At 39.4% G+C, this 20434-nt stretch overlaps 1 protein-coding gene across 3 annotated transcripts in view; it reads left to right on the top strand.

The window, feature by feature from the left end:
* LOC140479651 (uridine-cytidine kinase 2) overlaps window positions 1-20180 on the top strand; it is a 47360-nt gene extending 27180 nt beyond the window's left edge. For 2 of the 3 annotated variants that reach the window (XM_072573583.1, XM_072573582.1), the window contains 2 exons: window positions 14368-14416; window positions 17303-20180. In XM_072573583.1, the coding sequence (XP_072429684.1) occupies window positions 14368-14416; window positions 17303-17439 (186 nt within the window). In that variant the 3' untranslated portion in view covers window positions 17440-20180. Of the gene's footprint in view, window positions 1-13511; window positions 13860-14367; window positions 14417-17302 lie in introns of those variants that run through there. The other variant, XR_011961091.1, reaches the window with a different exon arrangement.
* Window positions 20181-20434: the final 254 nt, after the last annotated feature.

Raw genomic sequence — 20434 nt, 5'->3', positions numbered from 1 at the left:
TAATTAAACATATATTGAGCATCGGGCCTGATATTTTCTTCTAAATTCCTTATAGAATTCACTGGGAAGTCTTTAGATTAGATTACTTACAGTGTGGAAACAGGCCATTCGGCCCAACAAGTCCACACCGACCCGCAACCCACCCATTCCCCTACATTTACCCCTCCATCAGGACCAGGTGCCTTTCCGTTCTGAAGCTGCCTCACAGCTTCCTGCACTACTTGCTCTGATAAGGGGGCATTGAGAAAAGACTCTTGTTCGGGATTCACACCCGGGAGCTTCAGATCATTTAAAAAAAAATCCATTTTGGCCTGCCCCTCCTCACCATCCTCTGATTGGTATAACTTAGAAGTAAAATCTCTGGAATGCCACATTAATCGTTTTAAAATCACACGTTAGGTTCCCAGACCCTTCCCTAATCACCGTAATTGCTTGTGGGGCCCTCCTTTTCCTGGTAAGATGCGCAAAGTATTTGCCTGGCTTGTCACCATGCTCATATAGCCTTTGCTTTGCAAAAGCCAGCTCCTTCTTTGCCAGCTGCGTGAACACGGAATTTAGTGCAGACCGCAGCGCCTTAATCCTCTATAGTTTGAAGGTCTGTCAAAGTAGGCCTTCTCGGCTGCCTTCAACCGTGCTTCAAGGAGATGTTGCTGCTCACCCTTCTGCCGCTTCCTACTCGTGGAATATGAAATAACTAACCCCCTAGCACAGGCTTTGGCAGTTTCCCAGAGGACGGATGAACTACCAACCAAGCCTAAGTTGATGTCTAGGAACATCTGAAATTCCTAGAGAAATACGCCACTAACTTATTATCCTTGAGGATAAAGGGATCCATGCGCCAGTACCTCGAACCCATTGTAATGTCCTTAATCTTAACCATAAGGTACACTGGAGCATGATCAGAGATGGTAATATTACCAATTGTACAAGATGCCACCAAATCTAGGGTTACCGCAGGGGTCAGAAAAAACAATCCTCGTGTGACATCTGTGTGGACTGGAGACTAACGTAAAATCCCTACATATAGGGTGGAGACACCCCCAGACGTCCACCGTACCTAACTCCCCACACAGATCCACTAACTGTTTAGTTTGTACAGAGGATATCAAGGGACCTTTGGGCAACCTGTCTATTGTGGGATCCATGAGACAGTTAAAATCTCCCCCTATAATGATGTGCCAGGATTCGAGACTTATCAGTTCAGAAAAAACGTCTACCAAAAATCTAAGGGGATGAGCTGGAGGGCAATGAGCATTTAAAACACCATATTCTTCATCACTTATGAAGGCTTTAAGAATTACAAACCTTTAACACACTCTAACAACTTAAATGGGAGATTCTTCCTAACCACTCCCATACTTCTGGTATTAAATGATGAAAAATAAACTCGGTCAAAGCCATTCTGCTGTAATTTCAGATGCTCCTTGTCATCTAAATGTGTCTCCTGCAGCAAAGCAATATCCACCTTCTCCTTTCTAAGACTCAAGAATACCTCCTTCCTCTTAATTAGTGAGTGACTTCCCTTGATATTCCACGCCCACCATTTAATCAAGTCATTAGCCATAACCTTCTGCAATAACATTTAAATTCCAGAGAGGAGGAACCCAAACCACAAATTGCTGAGCCTTAATATCACATGATCTACCAAATATAAAATTTACATAAACTAAAACCACTACATTTAACAAATCTCTAAAACCATTAAAAATGAAAAACAACGAGAACCAAAAAACAAATGAACATATAAAGCGCCAACAGCGCTGAGTAGGGGAACTCATCCCCTGCCCAGAGGGGGCAACTACCCATCCCAAAGTGCCCATAAGTAGGCATCTAACCATCCCAGCCATCTTCACTTCTCTCAGCTAGAGCTGCACTGCAAACACAAGCAGAAAAGAGTAAACACCCAACGAATACCAACGTGAATTTTAAAAAAGGGGAATAAATACCCCATACATTCTTTGGTATATCCTAACTTAGAAATTTAAAATGTACATCTCAACTGCCGCCAAACATAGTTTAAATCAAATTATTATCAAAAGAAAACTAAAGTTCCAATTGGACTTTCTCTGTTTCTTTTACAAAACCATAAACGCATACCCAAACAACACTATTTATACATACTAAAATTGTTCGTGTTTGGTTAATTTGTCCACAAAGTCTCTTGCCTTTTCCAACATGTCAGAGAAATGTATGGATCCATCTAAGATGATCCGCCGGATATCTCAGGGAGTACTGAATCCCAAGCTTCCTCGGTCTTCTCTTGACACTGTAATAAGATTTTCATTTCTCAATCACTGCTGCTGAGAAGTCCTGAAAGAACATGGCCTTAGAGCCCTCGTAAATTAGGGCCTTCGGATCCTTCCCCTGGATTCTGGAAGCCTCCGTGACTCTCTCCTTATCCCGGTAATGATGGAACTGCACCAGGAGAGGACGAGGGTGTTGACTCAAACCCAATCTCCACACTGCAACTCTGAGCCCTCTCTATCTTCAATCCTCTCATGCCAGCCGCCAAGTCAAGGAATTTCGGCAGACAAACCTCAACAAATTCCGCAGGCCGCTCATCTTCCTTACCCTCAGGCAGACCGATGATCTGAATGATTTTTTTTCTCTCCTGCCCCTGTTCTCAAGTTCATTCACTTGGTCATGCAAATTACGGACCTGCATCCCCAGGGATTGGATCCTATTCTTGGATTAACTGGCATTAGCTTCCACCACTGTGACCTTGTGCTCCACCTCATCCGTCCCCTTCTCCAGGTCTCCCAGCTGCTGCTAATGCTTCTGCAGCATGAGAGAGATTGGAGTCAGCTTCTCTTCAATCTGTTTCTCCAGCATCTCATGAGATTTTGCGATCTCGTTCACCAGGGCCTGGAAAGTAATCGACTCTGAGGATCCTGCAGGCTGAGCTGTAGACTCGGCCTCAGATACTCCTCCTCCCTTTTTCGGCATCTCTGGAAGTGCAGATAAGTTAACTTCTAGAACTTAGGATTTCATGAACTTTCCAAAGTCCCAAGATATCGCGATGGTCTGGCTTGGGCGGGTTGAAGGTTCATCTCGCTTCTGCTGCATTGAGGAGCTCTGCAGTGCAATCTTCTGAGAGCTCTGCCATCTTGGATTCCCCCTAAATTAATCGAGTCCCATTTGCCAGCACTTGCCCCATAATCCTCTAAACTCTTCCTATTCATATACCCATTCAGATCCATTTTAAATGTTGTCGTTGTACCAGTCTCCACCCACGTCCTCTGGCAGCTCATTCCATACACGCACCAGTTATACAGCATACATGTACCACCCTTAGCATGAAAATGTTGCCCCTTAGGTCCTTTTTAAGTCTTTCTGCTCACACCTTAAACTATGCCCTCTAGTTTTGGACTCCCTTACCCCAGGGAAAAGACCTTGTCTATTTACTCTATTCATGCCCCTCATGATTTTATAAATCTCTATAACATCACCCCTCAGCCTTCGACACTCCAGTCTATTCAGCCTCTCCCTATAGCTGAAACGCTCCAAACCTGACAACATCCTCGTGAATCTTTTCTGAACCTTTCTAGTTTCACATCATTCTTCCTACAGAAGGGAGACCAGAATTGCACACAATATTTCAAAAGTGGCCCAACCAATGTCCAGTACAGCTGCAACATAACCTCCCAACTCCTATACTTAATGCTCTGGCCAATTAGGGAAAGCATACTAAATGCTTTCTTCACTAACTTATCTACCTGTGACTCCACTTTTAAGGAGCTATGAACCTGCACTCCGAGGTCTCTTTGTTCAGCAACACTCCCCAAGACCTTACCATTAGTGCATAAGTCCTGTCCTGATTTGCCATTCCAAAATGCAGCACCTCATATTTATCTAAATTAAACTCCATCTGACACTCCTCAGTCCATTGGCCCATCTGATCAAGGTCCTATTGAACTCTTCGCTGTTTGCTGCACCTCCAATTTTGGTGTTGTTTGCAAACTTACTAACCATACCTCCTATATTCACATCCAAATCATTTATATAAATGACAAAAAACAGCAGCCCCACACTGATCCTTGTGACACACCACTGGTCACAGGCCTCGAGTCCGAAAAGCAACCCTTCACCACCATCATCTGTCTTCTACCTTTGAGGTGGTTCTGTATCCAAATGGCTAGTTCTCCCTGCATTCCATGTGATTTAAGTTTGCAAACCAGTCTGCCATGAAGAACTGTGTCAAATATCTTACTCACGTCCACTACTCTGCCCTCATCAATCTTCTTCGTTATTAACTTGGTTGAGTTTTTTGAATAAGTCAGAAATGTTTTGCCACACAAAGCCATGTTGACTATCCCTAATCAGTCCTTGCCTATCCAAATACGCATCCCTCTGGATTCCCATTAGCTACTAAACCTGGCTATGATGGGCCTTGTTGTTTAATAGTAGCAGGAATTTGATGGTAAAGAAACCTGAACTTATCATGTAGCTTTGAAAATGAGTTGTAATTCTCTTGCATTGTTAACCAATATCTGTATGATCATTTGATAGACAATGGATGTGGTGTTAACAGCTCTGGATCCCAGGCAAGCCAAGTGGGTTTAATTTGACGGATCGTTTTGATTAAGGATTATTTGATGCCACAAATCATTTTCCTTCCTAGTTAGTGCAATTGCATTGACTGCTAATGACCTTTTATTCAATCTTTTTGTCGATTAAATATCTCGAACATTCTCTTAAATCCAATACTTGTTCAAATATATTCATAAGCTTCCATGAAATTAAATCTGTTACCCACCCCTGAGATGCATTCATGACACTTCCATGGTCTGAATATCCAAGACACAGCATGTATTTCTGAAAATATATTTTCAGTGTTCCATCCAACTTCTCTGGCAGAAGCAGTTAAGAAGATACTTCATGAGTCTTATTCAGATTTGTTTTCAGTTTTGCAGTCTGTGGGCACAATTATTTAACTATATTTGTTTGAAAAATTGGCATGTTACCTGTCTCCATTTAAAACTGGGTTCAAAATCTCGCTTGTCTTTTTCTGAACCCTGCTCAAAATTGTTTGTAGGCAAATTTGCATGTAGTTTCTTAGATGTGGCTCTGGCAGTAACAATTGTATAGAAGGTTGTGAAAAATCTGGTTTTTGTAACCTGGTGCCCTTGGAAATGTCTAGTATTTAGCCTGGTTGCTAAATATTTGCTAACAAACTTGAGTTGACTGCTTAATTGACCTAGTCCTCATCCTTTTTTTGCGACTGATATGAAGTACATTTGGTATGTGCACTTCCTGTCAACCCAATATAGGTTTGCATCTTCTTCACATTATTGCTTAATGTCATAAAACATTTTCGTAGTACTGGAGAAAGTCTCCAATGTCACACTCAAATTGTATAAACAGAGGATTTTGAAGGTCTCTACTGTTTGCTGTTTCAATTCGTAATTGGTTTCTGGTTATTCTTTCTACTTTACATTCAACAATACTTTCAAATCAGTTAGCTAGTGATCACAAGTTCAATGAATGTTCCTTTCAGAAACCTTCCTATGCCCAAAGACTTCCTGAATTTAAAAAGAAATATCTGCTTTTCTTTGTGTGAGCACATCTTACAGTCCTGTCAATCTACAGAAATTCTATGACCAGTTGCTGTTCCAAGAAAATAAAATGGTGCCCTTTAGTTTTAGATGACTATAATTTTAAGTTTATAAAATGCTCCATTTATTTTCCACCATCGTTTTCAATATATTCCTGAGTGCATACCTACTTTTCCAAATACTGTGGTAAAATTTGTCAACTTCAATATTTTTGGAATGTAGTCAAAAGTAAATGTACAATTCACTCATAGTTTTGCCTGTTTATCTGATCATATTTCCAGGATCTTAAGGTTTATCTGTTCGTGGATTTTCTTTCATGGATATTTTTCTTTCCCCACTTTGCATTCCCAAGGAGTGAGTGAGTGTGTGCGTGTCATTGGAGTCCATTTCTATTCGCACACAATTAGTTTTCTTTACTGATTGGAAATGCAACCATTTACTGCTATACGCGCTGAAAAATTTTGGACTCTCCTATCTATATAGCTCAAATAGTTAGTGCGTAGCTGCTGTGTGGTTTATATTGTGTGTTGACAACTAATTTCTAATTCACTTCTTTAAATACCACTATTTCAATATCTCCTTTTTATCTTCTTTTACGGTTTCACACCCTTTCTAAAAGGATCCCATCTCCCAATGCTATTGTATATATGATGTGTGGATATTTGGTACAACATTTCATCTCAATTTTATATGCAATTTCTAAGTTTATAGTTTAATTTTTGCTTTTAAGTTTAAGGAGCTGATTAACTTTTGAGTAATTGAACCCATTCGACTCATTTAATATAATGCATCACACTGGAATAGCGCACAGAAATCAAACCTGCTATTCCATTCCTAAATCATTTGGAAAGAATGCAGAATTCCACAATTTCTGTATCATTTAGACCTAGGTTGACATAAGACATAGACCAGGTTTCTGTATGTTATAAGAAAGATTCTAGATGCACATAAACAATGATCAATTGATACAGAACTCTACTTCTTTAATTTCCTTACGAACTACCTCTCTCCATATACAGAGAGCAATAAAAATATTGGTGTTATGGTTGAAGGGAAACACTGAGAAGGCAGTTCATTGGTTCACAGGGTCTGGTGAGAAGTCCCTTCTGTCTTGTAAGGATTTGCTGCTCCCTGATTCTCTTTCTGAAGATACAATCCACTTGTTTGTAGAAGGTACAGTGTGGCTAGTCCACACACATTACTAGTTAAGATTACTAGCTGCAACTGTGGAGGAAAAAGAACTATCTTCAATCGTGAGATTTTTTTTAAAACTGCACAGCAAAGTCCCTTCCCAAGGTTCAATGGTTTCTGCCAAGACATTTACACACCCCGAGCTGTTTGCCTAACTGGGAACTAGTCACACAATTCTTGGCACGTAGAAGTCCTTTGTCATCAATGATCTGGCATGACTAACCAGTTAAACAGCTACTTGTTGCCACCCAAAGCTTTATTCATACGCAACCCTTGGCTCCAGCTTGTCTGCAAATTAGGCTTCCATTACTACTTCAGCCAGCAACTATGTAAGCAACTCTTATACTGAGTACTTTTGAAAAGTACAGTGATCCTTCAACAATCCTTTGTTTTTAAACAGTTCTTATTCCATTCCAGTTCACAATCAAAATCAGAAAAATAAAAAGGTAGTCTTTACAATAGTTGTATATTTTAAATATATATTGTTTAGGCATTCTGTGCTTCCAATGCCCCTGTCAAATCAACTGACATCCTACGATTGAAAGGAAGACTTGACTTTGTAGGTAAAGGTAAAGTCTCCATAGTCCTGTTGGAGCATAGAAATGCTCTATTGTTTAACCCTCAGGTTAAACCTCAGGTGAAAGAAAGGTTGGTTAACTCAGCCAGTGCAGGAATTGAACCCATGCTGATGGCATCACTCTGCAGCACAAATCAGTCATCCAGCCAACTAAGCTAACAGACACTCTTTTCATGATGCTGCACGCTCCTTAAACACCTCAAAGCCAATGACTCCCAATTTGAAAACTCCTCCCATACCATAACCAGATAGCATACTTATGGGTTTTCAATTTTATGTTAGAATACTTTGAATTGATCCCTTTTAATAAGGTATAGCATTACAGCTGTACTGATTGATGATATTCCTAGAAATACATCCACAGATGTAATTTGGGTGAAATGAGAAATAAGAAAGGGATGATCACCTTATTGGGATTGTAAAAAACAATGACTGCAGATGCTGGAAACCAGATTCTGGATTAGAGTGGTGCTGGAAAAGCACAGCAGTTCAGGCAGCATCCGAGGAGCAGGAAAATCGACATTTCGGGCAAAGGCCCTTCATCAGGAATACAGGGAGAGTGCCTGAAGGGTGGACAGATAAATGAGAGAAGGGTGGGGGGTGGGGAAAATTGGGATTGTATTATAGACCCCCTAATAGTCAGAGGGAAATTGAGAAACAAATTTGTAAGGAGATCTCCGCTATCTGTAAGAATAATAGGGTAGTGATGGTAGGGGATTTTAACTTTCCAAACATAGAAGGAGATTACCATAGTGTTAAGGGTTTAGATGGAGAGGAATTTGTTAAGTGTGTCCAAGAAAATTTTCTGATTCAGTATGTGGATGTACCTACTAGAGAAGGTGCAAAACTTGACCTACTGTTGAGAAATAAGGCAGGGCAGGTGACTGAGGTGTCTGTGGGGGAGCACTTTGGGGCCAGCAACCATAATTCTATTCATTTTAACGTAGTGATAGAAAAGGATAGAACAGATCTAAAAGTTGAAGTTCTAAATTGGAGAAAGGTCAATTTTGATGATATTAGGCAAGAACTTTCAAAAGCTGATTGGAGGCAGATGTTCGCAGGTAAAGGGACGGCTGGAAAATGGAAGGCCTTCAGAAATTAGATAACGAGAGTCCAGAGAAAGTATATTCCTGTTCGGGTGAAAGGAGAAGCTGGTAGGTATAAGGAGCGCTGGATGACTAAAGAAATTGAGGGTTTGGTTAAGAAAAAGAAGGAAACATATTTCAGGTATAGACAGGATGGATCGAGTGAATCCTTAGAAGAGTATAAAGGAAGTAGGAGTATAGCAGGAAATCAGGAGGGCAAAGAAGGGGACATGAGATAACTTTAGTAAATAGAATTAAGGAAAGTCCAAAGGGTTTTTACAAATACATTAAGGACAAAAGGGTAACTAGGGAGAGAATAGGGCCCCTCAAAGATCAGCAAGGCGGTCTTTGTGTGGAGCTGCAGGAGATGGGAAAGATACTGAACGAGTATTTTACACCAGTATTTACTGTGGAAAAGGACATGGAAGTTATTCGAATGTAGGGAAATAGATGGTGACATTTTGAAAGATGTCCATATTACAGAGGTGGAAGTGCTGGATGACATGAAACGCATAAAAGTGGATAAATCCCCAGGACCTGATCAGGTGTACCTTACAACTCTGTGAGAAGCTAGGGAAGTGATTGCTGGGCCTCTTACTGAGATATTTGTATCATCGATAGTCACAGGTGAGGTGCTAGAAGACTGGAGGTTGGCTAACATCATGCCACTGTTTAAGAAAGGAGGTAAGGACAAACCAGGGAGCTATAGATCAGTGAGCCTGATGTCAGTGGTGGGCAAGTTGTTGGAGGGAATCCTGAAGGATAGGATGCACATGTATTTGTAAAGGCAAGAACTGATTAGGGATAGTCAACATGGCTTTGTGCATGGGATATCATGTCTCACAAACTTGATTGAGATTTTTGAAGAAGTAACAAAGAGGATTGATGAGGGCAGAGCGGTAGATGTGATCTATATGGACTTCAGTAAGGCGTTTGACAAGGTTCCCCATGAGAGACTGGATAGCAAGGTTAGATCTCATGGAACACAGGTAGAACTAGCCATTTGGATACAGAACTGGCTCAAAAGGTAGAAGACAGAGGGTAGTGGTGGTGGAGGGTTGTTTTTCAGACTGGAGGCCTGTGACCAGTGGAGTGCCACAAGGATTGGTGATAGGTCCACTACTTTTCATCCTTTATATAAATGATTTGGATGTGAGCATAAGAGGTATAATTAGTAAGTTTGCAGATGACATCAAAATTGGAGGTGTAGTAGACAGCGAAGAGGGTTACCTCAGATTATAACAGGATCTGGATTAGATGGGGGAATGGGCTGAGAAGTGGCAGAATGAGTTTAATTTAGATAAATGTGAGGTACTGCATTTTGGAAAGCAAATCTTAGCAGGACTTCTACACTTAATGGTAAGGTCCTGGGGAGTGTTGCTGAACAAAGAGACCTTGGAGTGCAGGTTCATAGCTTCCTGAAAGTGGAGTCGCAGGTAGATAGGATAGTGAAGAAGGCATTTGGTATGCTTTCCTTTATTGGTCAGAGTATTGAGTACAGGAGTTGGGAGGTTATATTGTGGCTGTACAGGACATTGGTTAGGCCACTGTTGGAATATTGCGTGAATTCTGGTCTCCTTCATATCAGAAAGATGTTGTGAAACTTGAAAGGGTTCAGAAAAGATTTGCAAGGTTGTTGCCAAGATTGGAGCATTTGAACTATAGGAACAGGTTGAATAGGCTTTGGCTGTTTTCCCTGGAGTGTCAGAGGCTGAGGGGTGACCTTATAGACCTTCCAAAACCATGAGGGCATGAATAGGATAAATAGACAAAGTTTTTTTTCCCTGGGTTGGGGGAGTCCAGAACTAGATGGCATAGGTTTAGGGTGAGAGGGGAAAGATATAAAGGAGACCTAAGGGGCAACCTTTCCACGCAGAGTGTCATACATGTATGGAATGAGCTGCCAGAGGATGTAGTGGAGGCTGGTACAATTGCAACATTTAAAAGGCATCTGGATGGGCATATGAATAGGAAGGATTTAGAGGGATATGGGCTAGTTGCTGGCAGATGGGACTAGATTGGGTTGGGATATCTGGTCGGCATGGACGAGTTGGACTGAAGGGTCTCCTTCCGTGCTGTACATCTCTGACTGTTTGTGCCAGCTGGAAGGGCCGTAACGGAAGTGTGATTTAATTGTCTCCAAACTAATTAATAGAATTTAGATTTCAGCAACACACTATTCAATGTTTATGTTCCACACAGACTCCTCTGACTCTCCTTACTTCAGCTGTATCCTTATGGCTATTTCCTGCTATTCATTTCTCCGTTGTGTATTTACCTAGTTTCCTCCAAATGGATCATTGTTATTCACCTCAAGTGCACACCACTGTGATATAACATTCTAACTGAATAAATTCCTCATTGAATTAAGTGGCTTGTGGCTATTCCATTTTAGATCACCAAAGCATGTTTGTAAAATTTATGGAACGTGTCTATTTTCAACAATGAATTATATATTTTTTTAAAAGTTCCATCATGTTTTATGAATGTGTCCTTCTATTAGTTCATACTTTTTTTTTAACGAAAGCAGAATGCATGTTAAGTACATGCCCAAAGGAGGTGTGATTGTTATGCCCTTTAACTCTTCAAAGTTTGGGAGAAGATTTGTAGCTCGGGTGCTCGTTGTTGTGGTTCTGTTCGCCGAGCTGGGAATTTGTGTTACAAACGTTTCGTCCCCTGTCTAGGTGACATCCTCAGTGCTTGGGAGCCTCCCGTGAAGCGCTGTTTGTGTGTTTGTTGATAGAATCTGTGGATGAGTGGAAACCATCGACCTGGACCCAATATACCGGCCACTGCAGCGGACAGCTGGAACTGACAACTGGAAGCGGCAGAGACAAGCCGGAGGAAACATCACAGAAGCGCTTCACGGGAGGCTCCCAAGCACTGAGGATGTCACCTAGACAGGGGACGAAACGTTTGCAACACAAATTCCCAGCTCAGCGAACAGAACCACAACCCTTTAACTCTATTTAAGAATAAAAACTGCAAGTGGAGGGTGCTGTGGAGAAAGATACAATAAGTTCAGTGAACTCTGTCTGAATGGTAATGTAGGCAATAATTTATTAATCTTTCTTATTCATTTCAAGGGAATGTGGATGTCACTGGCTAGGCAGCTATTGATGTCCAATACCAGTTGCCCAGGAAACAATAGTGATGAGGTGTCTTGTTGAATACCTCCAATCAGTAGTGTAGGAAATCATAGTGGTTTCATAGTCATACCTCCAATCCTGGAGTTCCAGCATTTGATCCAGTGACAATGAATTGAAAAGTAATTTGCAGGAGGTGCTGTTCCTATGCATCTGCTGTTGTACTCCAAGATGGTAGAGATCATAGATTTGGAAGTTGATGTCTATGAACCCTTTGCAAGTTGATGCAGTGCATTTTGTAGAAGGTTCATCCTGGTGCAAATGTGCTTTGGTGTTGAAGATGGTGACGGGTGTATCAACCAAACCGGTTGCTCGTTTATGGATAATATCAAATTTCTTGAGTGTTGTTGGAGCTGCACCTTTATAGACAGATAGAGTTTTTCTTCATACTCCTGACTTGTTCCTTGTAGATTGTAGACAGGCATTAAGAAGACAGTAGCCACAGTATTCCTAACCTCTGACCTGCTCATGTAGCCACTGTGTATTTATATGATGAGTCCAGTTGAGTTCCTGGCCAAGGTTAACCCCAAAATGTTGATAGTGGAGGATTCAATGCTGGTGGTAATGCCATTGAATGTCAAGGGGCAATGGTCCTGTCTTCATGGAGATGGAAATTTCAGGCCACTGATAGGTAACAGCTGTGGCATATCATTTATAAGCTCAAGCCTGGATGTTTCCGATCTTACATCATATGGAAACAGCCTTCCACAGTGTCTGAGTTGTGGTGAATGGTACTGAGCATTTTACAGTCATCATCAAGTATTTCCACTTCTGGCTTTTTGATGGTGAGAAGATCCTTGGACAAAGCAGCTGAAGGTAGTTGGGCCAGGAATACTATCCTGAGGAACCCCTGCAGTAATGTCCTAAGCCAGAGATGATTGACCTCCCTCAACTATCTTCTGTTTTGCTAGATATGAATCTAACCAATGGAGCGATTTCTCTGATTCCCATTGACTCCAATTTTGCTAGGGCTTCTTGGTGCCATACTCCGTCAAGTGTGACCTGGTATCAAGAGAAGTCACTCTTGCCTCATGTCCTTGAGTTGAGCTTTTTTCTCATCTACATTTTGACCAAGGCTGCCATGAAGTCAGGAGCCGAATTCCCCTAGCAGCACAAGCTGAGCAACAATGAACAGGAAAGATAGCGCTATTAAGCAACAAGTCTATTGATCAGGCTGTAATTGGCCAGGTTAGATTTGTCCTACTTTGTAAGCATTGGATAGACCTTGACAATTTTCCACATTGTCGGGAGATGCCATTGTTATAGAATACCGGAACAGCTTAACTTGGGACATGGGCTAGTTCTGGGGCACATCTTCAGTACTACTGTTGGAATGTTATCCAGCCTTTTGCAGTATCTAGTGGCTTCAGCCACATCTTGATATTACATGGGGTGAATTAAACACAAAGCTCCTGCAATAGCTTTTGTTTCATGAAGTTCTGTTTGCAAAAACTGGATTAAATTCTGCTCAAATCCTGTGCTTGGTCTTTTGATTACATTGAAAATATATTGTAGCTTGTGCAGGTTTAGAATGTACCTAACGCCTACAAAGTGTCAAATTGAAAAAGAATAAAATGGAACAAGTTTTGCCGATGTGGTTATTTCAGCTATGGTATGGTTAACATTTTGTTTTAAAAATTAAACTTTATCTTTGCTTTTAAAAGGTGTTAAACTATATTTTTGCTTTTGTCTATTGTTGATGCATTTCAAAGAAAGCCAGTTAAGTACAACGAGAGGGAAAAGACTTGCATAAATGTAGCACTTTTAATCAGCTCTGGAGATCTCAAAGTGTTTGCAAGCAAATGATGTATTTTGGAAAGCAAAGCCACTGTAGCAATGGATAAGGTGCAGCAACCTATGTGCACAGGACAGCAGTGTGATGATAACTAGACATTGATATGTTGATTACAGGATAAATATTGGCCAAGACTCTTCCTGTTTTTTTTCTTCCAAATAGTACCATGGGATCTCCTGCTTCCCTCCAAACAGATGGGCCCTCAGTTCAACACCTATATAAAAGGTGGCATCTCTGACGTGCAGCACTCCCTCCAGTACTGCATTGATGTGTCAACCATAATTTCTGTGCCCCAGCCAGGAGAGTGATGTGAATCTAGAGCCTTGTGATTCAGACGTGTGAAAGCTACCAGCTGAGCTACAGCTGACAACACAACGGAGATGGAGAAGGAAGCTGTACTGATGGGTTAGAAGGGGCTCTTGTGGCACCCATACTCTGATAGATCAATTGGGCCAATTGACCTGTTGCTGTGGTGTGGATTTTATGTAACTATAAAAAGAAAAACATTAGGTAAAAACCTGCGTACAGTGATTTCTAGAGTTTTATTTATCTAAAGATGTTTATGACATGCCATAGCTCCACTATAAAACTGTATCACCTTCAAGAGTGATGTTTGAAAAGTATATTTTAAAAACATATTTAAGGTGTTTCTGTCATGTCCAAGTAACCTGTGTAATTAATGAGTAATACTTCATTTAAGAATTTTTTTTTACAAATTAAATAGAATAACTGCAAATAATGATGTTTCATTTAATGAAACATTAAATTCACAGATTGTGGTAAACTGTTTCACTAAAAGCAACCGACACTAGATTCTTCTGTCTAAAGCTCCATTCTAATATCATTCCCAACATACAGTTGCTTGCTTAGTAACTAAGGCTGGTCTTAATTGCCCTTTTACTTTTATTTCATCCATCCTAGTGCATGAATCCACATGTTTAAATCTGGGGATCCTCCCTATTTAACCTATTGTGATGTTGTGATACACCACCAAATAAACATTATTTTTTCAAAACAGACTAAAAAGTATGCAGATGTCATCATTCCAAGAGGAGCAGAAAATTTGGGTATGGAGCTTCACATTGCTTATTATACTGTTTATAGATTCCTTCTCCCTTGAAGCAGAGTAATAATTTAATTGTTCACGGCTAGCGGTTTGGTGAGATCAGTTATTATGATATGCACCTTTTTTTTGCTTCCATGATCAGCTCACCTTACTGATTGAACTTGAACTTCTGACATGAATTTAATCATACCTGTATTAGTATTTTAGGAGGGGCATCTTAAAAGAATTGGGAGTGCTCAGATCATTGACTTATGGCAGTGGTATGTGTTAGATTACAATAATGGAAGAAAGTCTCCTTTCCAAATTCCTAAAATATATTAAACTGATACTTCTGGATTAGTATGCAGAGCCGTACAGTAGTGTTTTCTTTTTGTTAGGTTATTCTCGAGAACCTGTCTATCCATTGACCCAGAAACCTGAAATAGTAGGCCTTGGAACACCAAATGAACACACTAATTTATATCTATGTCACCCAATCCTAGATACCTCAACCAATGGACTTAAGGAGAAACTACGTTATAAGTTCCCTTAGTATCTTGTAACTTCAATAGCTTACCTGTGTGTAAATAATTGACCGTTTGTTTAAGTTTGAAGTCAAATATCGGAGAGGTTGATTGGAATTTTCCAGTCCACCTGCAGACTCCTTTGGCTTATTCTATCAACAGGCCAAGAGGTCAATACTCCAGGAAGAGTTTGAGACCCCCTAACACCACCATTACTACCTAGCTGGCTATTTATGCAGCTGCTGGTTGGCTGTGTGGAGATTCTACCTTCAACTGCCTCCTTAAGTGGATGATGACCTTGTCCTCTGGGGGCCACTAATTGATCAATTTGGGCAATACCTTGTCAGGTCTTTGCTCTAGGAATAGCATAAGCTCAAGACTTGCATTTCCCCCTTTGACATTTGACCTCAACCAAAATACAAAGTCCTGCTCATTGTTTCTGAGCTGCTTCATTCTATCTTGCAGTTTATGCTGGGATTCAGTGCAACAGCTGTTAATTGATAGTGGCAAACAGTTCTGACTTGATTGGATGCTCAAAATTAATTTTTAAAAAAACTTAATGGTGGTTCTATAACTTACTGACAAAAGATAGCTTTGATTGTTTAAATCCATAAGTTTACAACTTAAAGAACTGAAATACTTGACATTTTCTTCCTTCTGACCTTACCTGCAACAGCACCCCTAATAATAGGTTTAGTAAGATGTGAGCAGGTTATTGAGAAACCCACCTAGATGGATATTATTCATTTCATATACAGTGAAGACAGGGTCCTACATTTGCAATGCCTGAACTACTCCATAACATTGCACAAGAGGTAAATAATGCCATGTTGACCAAATTAAACTTTTCAAATTTAGAATTGGTAAAGTAGTCCAAAGTACAGTTATTGGAAAATTCAAAGATCACAGTTACTTAATGCAGCGGCTTCAGTACTACACGTTGGAAGTCCTCTGCAAATATATCCTGATTTTTCAGAAAATGTTTCACTTTCCAGATCCTTGTTAAAATACTTGTTCTGAATGCTGTTTTTCTCCATATGCAAATGAAGAAAATCAATGCTATAAACTCTTGGTGAACCAAGGACTCCAGTTTAAAAATCTGTAATATCAGGCAAAAATTGAGACCACATTGGTGCAGATTTATGCCTCTCCTGATTGACTTGACTTCAATGGAATCTAAAATAAGGAGAAGTGATTGATCGATTATTGCCATTTTTACTTTAATCACAACATTTACCCCATACTCATTTTGCATCTTGTGAAGATAGTGAGTGAATATTTTTATTCTATAACATCAGGCCTTGGGACAGTTCCTGGTGCGCATCCAATCCTGAATTTGCCACTTCTGGTATCTACTTTCCATGTGCTGTTTTCTAGTCATTGGACCATACTGAATTTTGTGAAGCAGATGTTAACATAATCATATGGATGTACAGACAAACCTTTCGAAAGTAATATCAGTTCTTTTTGGAATTATGGGAAATACTGCTAACTTTACAGGTTCTGAGTTTGAGCAGAATCCGTAGTTTGTAAGAACATGGCGACTTCGGAAACAAGAATGAGACAGAACAGGAATGTATCAACTATAAATAATTTAGCAGTTTTTGCCAAAGAAATGTTTATAAGGCTGTCAATTGTGTAGCTTTTTAGATTCTGAATTACACAAAGGACTAACTCTTAAAGTAGACATTTCTGCACTTATGCAACTTTATCTAAAGCAAATATTGGGATATTAACACTTGAGGTTTATTTAACATTATCAGTGCACTAATAAAAAGTACTCAAGCCCACCTCAGTTTTGAGCTTGTTAAAATAGGGCTGAATAATTTACTAGACTAAGATCTGGCTTTTGAATCTGACCAGATAGCAAATTTGAAGCTAATGCTGTTTCATGGGTGAAAATGTTGTGAAAGTATAGCATCCAACATGCTATTTTATGAAGGAGTAATCTGTGTGGACTGCATATTGCACCTCTGATTTGATTAGGCTGCGTTGATGCTATTTCTCCATAGATCTTGCAGTGCCCACTTTAGCTAGAGCAAGAATTTTACTTTTGCCACTCTTTCATACAGGGTTGTAGTGTGATGTGACCTGAATAGTTTAGCCAATAATCATGTTCCACATGCTTATAACTATTGCATTCCCTCAAGGATTCATTTTATCTTTATCTTCAGCATATCTGAAATTGTAAAATAGAACAAAAAGTACTTTTCAAATTCTACTTTTTAATTATAAAACTGTTTTAAAGGTTTTAATAGTGGCAAGAGGGAGGGAGTTTCTGGCAGAGGACCTGGTTAACTGTGTATCATTAGGTTGGTTTATATAATGATATGCAAGTATTAGTTCCTGTTTATCTTTAAAATTATTTTAATTCTTCTCTCCAGTTGCCATAAACTTGATAGTGCAACATATCCAAGATCTTCTCAATGGTGGGCTGAGCAAACGTCAGAATGGTTATTTGAATGGCTACACTCTATCATGCAAGAGAGACACATCGGACTCCAACAGCAGACCACACTGACTGAAGGCCAAGCAGTAGAAATCCTCTACTGAAATTTAGCATTGACTTTAAATATTTACTGTTTATGGGAAGGGCAAATTAGTTAAGGCCTTATAATAATTGATCAAAACAAAATTACATTTTTCTTCTGGTGACAATACAACATTTTTCAGCATTTATTTTTGCCAATGCATTACTTTAAAAGAAGTGTATTCCTGATTAAATGTTTGTGCTTAAGCATATCTGGTAAAGAAATACAGTCCAATAATGGAATGCATTTGCATTTTCTTTGGAAATGTAAAAATGAAGGCAAATCTTGCCCTGTTCTGAACATCATTTTGAAAAATAACTGACATGGGAAAGAAATTGAGGAACAGTGTTCACTGTTGCACCTAAGATACAGAAATCTAGGTATTAATGTCTGTGCAGCAACATTTAAGAGGCATGCCATGACTGAATTTCACTGCACTGAAGGGTTTTTAACTTGCTACCCCATGATGTTCCATCAGATTGATTTTACATAAATTGCAAGCACTCTTAGGTTTGAGTGAGGGACTGATAAGTGTTTCCAATTCAACAGTTTTCTCAATGCATGTAAAGGTCATTCCTGGGAAATCTTGTCTGAATGCAAGATGCATTTGAGGTAGCTGAGTGATTGATGAAAGGGCGATTTAAATTCTTTAGTGGGTTTGGATTGTACGGAGTTATTACATTACAATACTTGTGAACAATTTGTATTCCTTTTGTTGGGCTTGTTTGACTCCAAGAAATTGTTCTGTGAAACCTGCAATTTCAGTTTACCAGTACTTTTTAATCATTCTATCATTCTATCATTTATTTTGAATAGGAAGCCAAGCTAATAAAGAAAAGTTGGATTGACTTGTATTTCCAGAATCCTTTTAGAAAATAAGACGGGATAATGATGCCGACCAAACAAGCCATGTTATTTTAAGTTATACAGAAAAATCTTGTCATTCCTTTTTCTCCCAATTCCCTTTCTGCCATTGACAATATCCAGAAAGAGACAATTCCAGGATCTTGTGCCTCCACTAATTTTCCAGAAATCCATTTTATAAACTTGCTTGCTCTTTCCTGATAATGATATTATATTTGCCTTTATAATAGTTTGAACCTTCTCTCTCTCTCTCTCTCTTTCTCTGTCTCACTCTCTCTCTGTCTCCACCTCTTTGTCCTAAAATTGAATCATACAAGTTGACCCTTTCTCTTCCTATACCATCTTGTTGCCTATATATGATCACCGCCTTCCCCTGCAGTTTTGGTGTAAGTTATTTCATTTGAATTGGAAGAAGAGTGAGCTCTTTTGTTTTAAACTGGAACCAAACAAGGAGATAACAAATTCTGCCTCTGTTTTCCTCCACCTACTACCTCTCACCCTCCTCGTTCAGTTTCCATTAGGCTCGCACTACCACCTTCAGTTCCTGTTACTAATGAAAGGTTGCACCCGTATCACAGCCTTTTACAAATTCTCATAGCATTTCTGCATATTTCCAGTATTTTGAGTTCAAATTTTAGGTTTAATTATTTGTGCAGTTTTCTGTTTACTTTGAGACCAGGGGCCACCTCCTGAGCTCAATAAACTGAATCTGGAGCAGATTCAATCTCCATTAAAAGCTGTTTTATCAATGCATTTTAATGTGAGAAGTTCCAGGACGCAAAACATTAACCTTTTTTGTTTTGAGTTTCCGTTTCAGTAATAAGAAATATCTATTGGACCTCGATAATGTCAACCTGCTGTAGTTTTTTTGGGGGGAGGCACTGAGTGCAGAGATTCAGGTGTTAACGTTAAATACCAGTAGTGCCAAGCCATAAAGAGTATTTTCAGGTTAAGTTGAAGGACAAATGGCAGCTGCATTCCTTTTGTAGATGCAAATTATGTTGGCTAAAGTAAGACCGACATATGGAAAGTGGGAAGGAGTATATATAATATTATCGTCTAGCTTCAGGAGATCTATAATGTGTTGATATCATTCATGAATCATGTCATTCCTGTTGCTGTAACCCACTGCTTCAGGGAACCAATATAAACATGATAATTAATACTAAGCTTGTGACAAATTAGTCTTTTTAGCCAATTTTCTTTTTAATGGCTATACATGTAGTTTTGTTGTTAATTGGAAAGGCAGAAAGGTTAAATGCTTACTAACTCTGAAATTTGAAGCTTTGTGTGGATTGCCTGGTCCTGATTCTAAAGAGCTTGAAATGAAAACAAAAAATGCTGAAATACTCTAAGCTTCAACCTGAAATGATAAATCTGTTTGTCTCTACAGATGCTGCATGACCTGCTGAGTATTTTTAGCATTTTCGGTATTTATTTCCAATATCTACAGTATTTTGCTTTTGTTTAAAATACTTGAATTTGTATCTGCTGTCTGAAAGGCAAATGCCTATCAGCTTATGTTTTTGCCAACTTCTGAATTGTTATATATCTCTGGGGTTATGCTGGCTATCACAGAAATGGGGAATTAAACTTGAAGGAGAAAGATAATTCATTGTTCTACTGTTCTTTGTGACCAAAATGGTCCTTCCTTGTTTTGTAATGGTGCAGGTAACCTTTTTTGTTGATGAACAACTTGATTTGAATTTATTTTGTTAAGTATATTTTGTTTTCTCAAGTTCCTACCCCACCCCACCTCCAGTGTTTTGTAATGTATTGTCTGTCAGTCCAATCTCCTAGAAAGTCAGGGAATGAAGAGACTCTTGATGTGCTGTACCTGAATAAAACAAGAATTTTCTATGGAGAATTGTGATGCTTTGTAATTTGTTTAACCATAACCAAAACTAACTACTAATTTCCTTTAACGGATTTTCTGCATTGTCACTAAGAAGCTTGCTTTTGAAAAGGTTCAGTTGTCTTCTGAAGAAGAAATTATAAAAATTAGTAATTGCCTGGAAGTACAGCAAGCATTCAGAGAAGCAAATTCTAATAGCACACTTTCACTTTCACTACTTCTGTTTTCGTTTTAGTGTAGACACTGCACACACTCAATCTGTTTCC

Source organism: Chiloscyllium punctatum, chromosome 7 (assembly GCF_047496795.1).
Source record: "Chiloscyllium punctatum isolate Juve2018m chromosome 7, sChiPun1.3, whole genome shotgun sequence".
Taxonomy (NCBI): Eukaryota; Metazoa; Chordata; class Chondrichthyes; order Orectolobiformes; family Hemiscylliidae; genus Chiloscyllium; species Chiloscyllium punctatum.
The sequence above is the reverse complement of the archived record's forward strand: the minus strand, read 5'-3'. Positions and strand labels throughout refer to the sequence as shown.